The sequence below is a fragment of the Pristiophorus japonicus genome, chromosome 27, assembly GCF_044704955.1.
Source record: "Pristiophorus japonicus isolate sPriJap1 chromosome 27, sPriJap1.hap1, whole genome shotgun sequence".
NCBI lineage: Eukaryota > Metazoa > Chordata > Chondrichthyes > Pristiophoridae > Pristiophorus > Pristiophorus japonicus.
The window spans coordinates 6,141,222-6,150,027 of record NC_092003.1 but is presented as its reverse complement, the minus strand read 5'-3'; the positions used below and the strand labels follow the sequence as shown (position 1 = coordinate 6,150,027).

The 8,806-nt window shown below is 54.3% G+C and overlaps 1 protein-coding gene across 2 annotated transcripts in view; it reads right to left on the bottom strand.

The window, feature by feature from the left end:
* Positions 1–261: 261 nt before the first annotated feature.
* LOC139239440 (tyrosine-protein kinase Mer-like) overlaps positions 262–8,806 on the bottom strand; it is a 47,771-nt gene continuing 39,226 nt past the window's right edge. Inside the window, exons 12-14 of one of the 2 annotated variants that reach the window (XM_070868177.1) lie at positions 7,654–7,813; positions 5,816–5,952; positions 262–2,133 (exon numbers count right to left, since the gene is read on the bottom strand). In XM_070868177.1, coding sequence (XP_070724278.1) covers positions 1,869–2,133; positions 5,816–5,952; positions 7,654–7,813 — 562 coding nt within the window. In that variant the 3' untranslated portion in view covers positions 262–1,868. Of the gene's footprint in view, positions 2,134–5,815; positions 6,009–7,653; positions 7,814–8,806 lie in introns of those variants that run through there. The other variant, XM_070868179.1, reaches the window with a different exon arrangement.

Below are 8,806 nucleotides of genomic sequence, written 5' to 3'. Positions count from 1 at the left end.
GCCAGGGTTCCAGCTCCACATCACCATTCGATGATGTCTGCTGTAATGTGCTTGTGTCTGGATCTCAGGTTTACACTCTATCCTATTGTAGACTCTTCCGTCCCCCCCACAGCCCATGGACACTCTCCCCCTATCACGGACTCTACCCGCCCAATGAATCTCCACCCACAGCCCATTTACACTCTCCCCTATCATGAAATTTACCATGTAATGTATTTGCTTTGTGGGTTCTTTGCTAAAGCATTCATAGCAACACATTGCTATTAAGAACGAGCTGGTTTATTAACAAAGATTTAACAATCGCACGACACATTACCGGTTCATCCACCGGGCTCACAACTGCATACCTCGTCGTGGATGACCTAGACCCAAAACTGGCCGGGGTTTTATTGAGTTTTGTGAACATCACGTGACTGGCGAAGCCCCTCACAGTGCAACAGCTCCGCAAACCTGTGAGCATGCTCAAGCAACAACCCAACTCGGGAGGTGCAAAGCAACGTTACAGACGGCTCAAGGCTGAGGTCCAACAAAAAAAAACCCGGGACCCTAAAGAACATTACACTCCCCACCCATTGAATCCCCTCTCAAAAGCCCACGGACACTCTCCCCTATCACGGACTCTACCTCGCCCACGCAACCAAGGAAAGTTCAGTAAATGTCCGTGCCGCTCAGCAAATTGAGCAAGGCTCCAGAATACGTGTATAAACGAGGCGTGTTGAGTTTTTCCTCAAGTACAGGCGTAGACGTCAGCTGAAAAAGAAGGCAGTGCGTGCGGTCGCACTGTTAGTCCGGCCAGAAACAGCAGAGCTGATAGGAGAGCTTACAACGCTCTTGCAAGCCAAATACTGTCGCGGTGCTGGGTGGAACGATGATGGATTTCGCGATGGGAGTTGCAAAGTGCCAACTCACGGGTACTCCCTCCTGCCCCGTCTTGTAACCGGCATCGCTTTTCAGTCAGCTGGGTGGGCCGTGTGGCAGCACAGACTATTCCGACATGGTGGCTCGCGGTTGTCAGAGGTGGGGGGGGGAACTTCTCGGCCCCAGAGGGCAGCGGATGCTGAGTCTCTGAATACATTCTTGGCTTCTCGGGGACGTCGAGGGAGACGGAGATCGGGCGGGAAAGTGGAGTTGAGGTCAATGGTCAGCCTGGGGCCTGGGCAGGCACAGCAGGAGCGGCGAGAGACTGTGGCGGGATGTGATCGGGGCCCAGGAGAGGCGGGAGTTCGGGGCCCAGGGGCCCAGGGGGCAGCACGGGCCCAGCCCCACACTGTGCGATATGTGCGCGCACTAGGTCCGTGCAGCAGAGCTGGTCTCCAGTCGTCTTGGTCAACTAGACCTAGACCTCGCTCTGTCAAGCCCGTGTGGTGGCTGATGTGCAACGGCCACCCCACATTAACAAAATCCACCCACAGGTATCTTCCACCCTTCAGGATATAGTTCGGGATCCGGAATATTAGGTCCTTCATTGACATACCGGTGAACTCCTCCTTTTTTGGCGTGGAAGCAAGTCATCCTCGCTTCGAGGGATCGCCTATGATGATGATGGAATTGAGGTCAATGATCAGCCATGATTTTATGGAATGGCGGAGCAGGCTCGAGGGGCTGTGTGGCCTAATCCTGCTCCTAATTTCCAGGTTCTTATGTCTCTCTCTGCGCCGTTGACATCAACCATACTTCTGATGCTGGGTGCAGAGTTTTCAAAGGACTCGTCGTCGCCGGGAGCCAGTAACGCCAGGAATAATTGTGAAGCGATCCCGTCCGATCGATGCGCATTGAAAGGTTTGCGCCATTAAATCCACGTTTGTTTAGATTTGCCCAAGAACGCACGACTCAAGATGGTGTTTCCATCTGGGTGAGGTGGGGGGGAATCAGACCTGCTCTCCAAGCACCGGAGCCGCCTGGCGCTCACCGATGGCGGCCAAGTTGTTGTCCATCACCTCCACGTAGAAGTTCACCAGCTCCGCGACCCCGTCCGTCGCGTTGGCCTTCGCCCCTACGTTGGTGTAGAGGACCTCGCCCCAGTCCGCGAGGGCGGGCAGGGCGGAGAGCAGCTCCTGCAGATGGGCTCCCAGCTCGCTGAAGGTCGGCCGCTGTTCTGGGTTCAGGAACCAGCAGCTGTACATGAGGTAGTACCTGGGAGCGAGACGGCAGCAATCAGCAAACAGCGGGCACATTGCAATCAGTCACTAAAACCGCCTATTTCCGCCCCCGTAACATCGCCCGTCTCCGCCCCCTTGCCTCAGCTCATGCGCTGCGGAAGCCCTCACCCATGCCTCTGTTACCTCCAGACGTGACTATTCCAACGCACTCCTGGCCGGCCTCCCACGTTCTACCCGACGTAAACTAGAGGTGATCCAAAACTCGGCAGCCCATAAGAATATAAGAAATAGGAGCAGGAGTAGGCCATATGGCCCCCCTTCAATACGATCATGGCTGATCTGATCATGGACTCAGCTCCACCTCCCCGCCCGCTCCCCAGAACCCCTTATCCCCTTATTGTTTAAGAAGCCCGTGTCCTAACTCGCACGAAGTCCCGCTCACCCTTCACTCCCTGTGCTCGCTGCCCCCGTGTCCTAACTCGCACCGAGTCCCGCTCACCCATCACCCCCTGTGCTCGCTGCCCCTGTGTCCTAACTCGCACTGAGTTCTGCTCACCATCACCCCCTGTGTCCTAACTCGCACCGAGTCCCGCTCACCCATCACCTCCTGTGCTCGCTGCCCCTGTGCCCTAACTCGCACCGAGTCCCGCTCACCCATCACCCCCTGTGCTCGCTGCCCCTGTGTCCTAACTCGCACCGAGTTCCGCTCACCCATCACCCCCTGTGTTCGCTGCCCCGTGTCCTAACTCGCACCGAGTCCCGCTCACCCATCACCCCGTGCTCGCTGCCCCGTGTCCTAACTCGCGCCGAGTCCCGCTCACCCATCACCCCCTGTGCTCGCTGCCCCCGTGTCTTAACTCGCACCGAGTCCCGCTCACCCATCGCCCCCTGTGCTCGCTGCCCCCGTGTCCTAACTCGCACCGAGTCCCGCTCACCCATCGCCCCCTGTGCTCGCTGGCCCGTGTCCTAACTAGCGCCGAGTCCTGCTCACCCATCACCCCCTGTACTCACTGCCCCGTGTCCTAACTCACACCGAGTCCCGCTCACCCATCACCCCCTGTGCTCACTGCCCCGTGTCCTAACTCGCACCGAGTCCCACTCACCCGTCACCCTCTGTGCTCACTGCCCCAGTGTCCTAACTCGCACCAAGTCCTGCTCACCCATCACTGCCTGTGCTCGCTGCCCCCGTGCCCTAACTCGCAGAGTCCCGCTCACCCATCACCATCTGTGCTCGCTGCCCCGTGCCCTAACTCGCACTGAGTCCCGCTCACCCATCACCCCCTGTGCTCGCTGCCCCGTGCCCTAACTCGCAGAGTCCCGCTCACCCATCACCCCCTGTGCTCACTGCCCCGTGCCCTAACTCGCACTGAGTCCCGCTCACCCATCACCCCCTGTGCTCGCTGACCTACATTGGCTCCAGATTAAGCAATGCCTCAATTTCAAAATTCTCATCCTGGCTTACAAATCCCTCCATGGCCCTCGCCCCTCCCTATCTCTGTAATCTCCTCCAGCCCCACAGCCCCCGAGATGTCTGCACTCCTCTAATTCTGCCCTCTTGAGCATCCCTGATTATAATCGCTCCACCATTGGTGGCCATGCCTTCTGTTGCCTGGGCCCCAAGCTCTGGAGCTCCCTCCCTAAACCTCTCCGCCTCTCTACCTCTCTTTCCTCCTTTAAGACTCTCCTTAAAAGCGATCTCTTTGACCAAGCTTTTGGGCACCTGCCCTAATTTCTCCTCATGTGGCTCGGTGTCAATTTTTTAAATCTTCTGAAGCGTCTTGGGACTTTTTACTACATTAAAGGTGCTATTGTTGTTGTTGTAATGTCTAGCATAGTTCCTTTGGCATGCAGTGACTTTTGGTATATAAGAAGCACTTCTTCACACAAAGGGGAAACATGGAACTCTCCCCCCTCCCTTGAAAGCTCTTGAGGTTGGGTGTCCTACCAGCGACAGTGAAACCAACCCCAGTCTCTCCATGTCACTGAACTTCCTCATCCCCGGGACCATTCTGGTCAATCTCCCCCTCGACCTTCTCTGCTCCAAGGAGATCAACCCCAGCTTCTCCAAATGGGCAAATGCATGGCAGATGCAGTATAATGTAGATAAGTGTGAGGTTATCAACTTTGGTGGCAAAAACAGGAAGGCAGATTATTATCTGAATGGTGACAGATTAGTAAAAGGGGAGGTGCAACGAGACCTGGGGGTCATGGTACATCAGTCATTGAAAGTAGGCATGCAGGTACAGCAGATGGTGAAGAAGGCAAATGGCATGTTGGCCTTCATAGCGAGAGGATTTGAGTATATGAGCAGGGAGGTCTTACTGCAGTTGTACAGGGCCTTGGTGAGACCACACCTGGAATATTGTGTTCAGTTTTGGTCTCCTAATCTGAGGAAGGACGTTCTTGCTATTGAGGAAGTGCAGCGAAGGTTCACCAGATTGATTCCCGGGATGGCAGGACTGACATATGAGGAAAGACTGGACCGACTAGGCTTATATTCACTGGAATTTAGAAGAATGAGAGGGGATCTCATAGAAACATATAAAATTCTGACGGGTTTGGACAGATTAGATGCAGGAAGAATGTTCCCGATGTTGGGGAAGTCCAGAACCAGGGGTCACAGTCTAAGGATAAGGGATAAGCCATTTAAGACCAAGATGAGGAGAAACTTCTTCACCCAGAGAATTGTGAACCTGTGGAATTCTCTACCACAGAAAGTTGTTTATGCCAGTTTGTTAGATATATTCAAAAGGGAGTTAGATGTGGCCCTTGCGGCTAAAGGGGTACGGAGAGAAAGCAGGAAAGGGGTACTGAAGTTGCATGATCAGCCATGATCATATTGAATGGTGGTGCAGGCTCGAAGGGCCGAATGGCCTGCTCCTGCACCTGTTTTCTATGTTTCCAGGTAACTGAAGTACCTCATCCCTGGTACCATCCTTTGTTACTGTTGTGATTCAGGGCAGAGAAGCAGAACAGAAAGAGCAAGTTATTATTTAAATGGAGAAAGATTGCAAAGTGCTGCAGTACAGCGGGACCTGGGGGTACTTGTGCATGAAACACAAAAGGATAGTATGCAGGTACAGCAAGTGATCAGGAAGGCCAATGGAATCTTGGCCTTTATTGCAAAGGGGATGGAGTATAAAAGCAGGGAAGTCTTGCTACAGTTATACAGGGTATTGGTGAGGCCACACCTGGAGTACTGCGTGCAGTTTTGGTTTCCATATTTACAAAAGGATATGCTTGCTTTGGAGGTAGTTCAGAGAAGGTTCACTCGGTTGATTCCGGGGATGAGGGGGTTGACTTATGAGGAAAGGTTGAGTAGGTCGGGCCTCTACTCATTGGAGTTCAGAAGAATAAGAGGTGATCTTATCGAGACTGATGGGGGAGACTAGAACTAGAGGGCATGATCTTAGAATAAGGGGCCGCCCATTTAAAACTGAGATGAGGAGGAATTTCTTCTCTCAGAGGGTTGTAAATCTGTGGAATTCGCTGCCTCAGAGAGCTGTGGAAGCTGGGACATTGAATAAATTTAAGACGGAAATAGACAGTTTCCTAACCGATAAAGGGATGACGGGTTATGGGGAGCGGGCGGGGAAGTGGAGCTGAGTCCATGATCGGATCAGCCATGATGGTATTAAATGGCGGAGCAGGCTCGAGGGGCCGTATGGCCGACTCCTGCTCCTATTTCCTTTGTTCTTGTGTTTCCTGGCACTCACAATTTGTCGAGACAGTCGGATGGTTGCTTCAGCCGGTTCCCCTCGAGCAGGTAGTCGTAGATCTCGTGATTCTGCAGGCCGGGATATGGCGAATTCCCCTGAGTCGCGATCTCCCACATCGTCACTCCGAAGGACCACTGGGGGACAAGGGGAGAGATGCAGCTTAAAGACGTTTCTGGCTTCTAACTCCACTCTGTAAGAAAATCATGTTGGTGCTCAATTTCTGCGGGTAAATCACGTGCATGTGTGATGTTAATGCTGGCGTTCAGGCTCTCTGAGCTAACCCTTGAACTCAAACTATAAGAAATAGGAGCAGGAGCCGGCCATACGGCCCCTCGAGCCTGCTCCGCCATTCAATAAGATCATGGCTGATCCGATCATGGACTCAGCTCCACTTCCCTGCCCGCTCCCCATAATCCTTCACTTTCTTATCGTTCGAAAATCTGTCTATCTCCACCTTAAATATATTCAATGACCCAGCCTCCTCAGCTCTCTGGGGCAGAGAATTCCACAGATTCACGCCCCTCAGAGAAGAAATTCCTCCTCATCTTCGCTCTAACTGGGCGGCCCCTTACTCTGAGCCTATGCCCCCTAGTTCTAGATTCCCCCACGAGGGGGAAACATCCTCTCTGCATCTACCCTGTCCAGCCCCCTCACAATCATACACGTTTCGATAGGATCACCTCTCATTCTGCTAAACTCCAGTGAGTAGAGGCCCAACCTGCTCAACCTTTCCTCATAAGACAACCCCCTCATCCCAGGAATCAGCCGAGTGAACCTTCTCTGAACTGCCCCCAGTCCTCGCCACAGCTCAGCAAAAATTGCTTCAAGCCTAGAGCAGCAAGAGGCAGAGATGGGATAGAAAACCGTGCTAGGTCGCCACCACCCCTGGAAGTGTCTTTAGTGACCCTCGGGGGGGGTCCTGGAATGTCCCCGACTCGGCGAACGGGTTTTCGCCAAGATTTGACCCTCCGCGGCCAAATCCCGGTCGGCGGGATCCTCGTGCGCCTCTCTGTGACGGCGCTCCACGCACCGCCGGGGAGAATAGCGCCGACGTGGAATGACATGCTGCGCCGTGGATTGCCTTACCGTCGCACTTTCGACACTCTCCGCCACGCCCCAGAACACTGACACGCTCAAACCAGCAGCGGTAAGTATGAAAAGGGTAAGTTAAAATTTTTATTTTTAAATTCTTTTTCAGCGCTTTAGTAGCTAAGGGTTGTTTGAATGTTTTTTTTGGCAATTTTTGTTGTTGTTATTTCTCTCTCCGCTACCGGCCCTGGACTAAAGTTGCCGAGTTAAAAGGGACCACCCTCAGAGCCTCCCTGATAAAGTGCAACATCCCCCACCGACACCTGGGAGTCCCCGGCCAAAGACCAGTCCGCCCCTAAGTGGAGGAAGTGCATCCGGGAGGGCGCTGAGCACCTCGAGTCTCGACGCCGAGAGCGTGCAGAAACCAAGCGCAGGCAGCGGAAGGAGCGTGCGGCAAACCAGTCCCACCCTCCCCTTCCCTCAACCACTGTCTGTCCCACCTGTGACAGGGACTGTGGCTCTCGTATTGGGCTGTTCAGCCACCTCAGGACTCATTTTAAGAGTGGAAGCAAGTCTTCCTCGATTCCGAGGGACTGCCGATGATGTTGATGATGGTGAAAGTTGCCGAAGCTCGCGGTTTGCGCCGCGAATCCTCGTGCAACGCCTCCTTTACTGATGGACGTGAAGGCCGAAAGTTAGGCCTAAAAACGGTCGCGCCGTGTAAACGTTAATTTTGGTGTAAAACCACCGTTTGCGCCGAAAATCCCGCCCTTGCCACCGGCAGAGTACACATAAACTCGGCTTACCACGTCACTTTTGGTTGAGAAGACTAACTCCGCCATGCTCTCCAGCGCCATCCATTTCACCGGCATCCTTGAGACCGCCGTTTGCCGATAGTAATTACTGGAGTAGATCTTCCTCGACAAGCCGAAATCAGCCACGCGCACCCGCAGATTCTCGCATAACCTGCGGGGGAGGAAAGCACGATAGATCACGGGCCCATTCCACCCGTCTACACCAACCTGCGTTCCATATGAAGCACGGAATTAACACTTGCATTTATATAGCGCCTTTCACGACCACAGGACATCTCAGCTTTACACCCAATGATGTATTTTTGGAGTGTAGTTACTGTTGTAATGTGGGAAATGCGGCAGCCAATTTGCCCACAGCAAGCTCCCACAAACAGCAATGTGATAATGACCAGATCATCTGTTTTTTTGTTATGTTGATTGAGGGATAAATATTGGCCCCAGGACACTGGGGAATAACGCCCCTGCTCTTCTTCAAAATAGTACCATGGGATCTTTTACATCCAGCCGACAGAGCAGACAGTGTCTCAGTTTAACGTCTCATCCGAAAGATGGTACCTCCGACAGTGTGGCGCTCCCTCAGTACCGCCCCTCCAACAGTGCGGCGCTCCCTCAGTACTGCCCCTCCGACAGTGCGGGGCTCCCTCAGTACTGCCCCTCCGACAGTGCGGCGCTCCCTTAGTACCGTCCCTCCGACAGTGCGGCGCTCCCTCAGTACCGCCCCTCCCACAGTGCGGCGCTCCCTCAGTACCGCCCCTCTGACAGTGCGGCATTCCCTCAGTACTGCCCCACCGACAGTGCAGCGCTCCCTCAGTACCGCCCCTCTGACAGTGCGGCATTCCCTCAGTACTGCCCCACCGACAGTGCAGCACTCCCTCAGTACTGCCCCTCCGACAGTGCGACACTCCCTCAGTACTGCCCCTCCGACAGTGCGGCGCTCCCTCAGTACTGCTCCTCCGACAGTGCGGCGCTCCCTCAGTACCGCCCCTCCGATAGTACGGCGCTCCCTCAGTACCGCCCCTCCTACAGTGCGGCGCTCCCTCAGTACCGCCCCTCCGACAGTGCGGCATTCCCTCAGTACTGCCCCTCCGACAGTGCAGCACTCCCTCAGCACTGTCACAGAGAGACTGATATTCATTAAACTGAC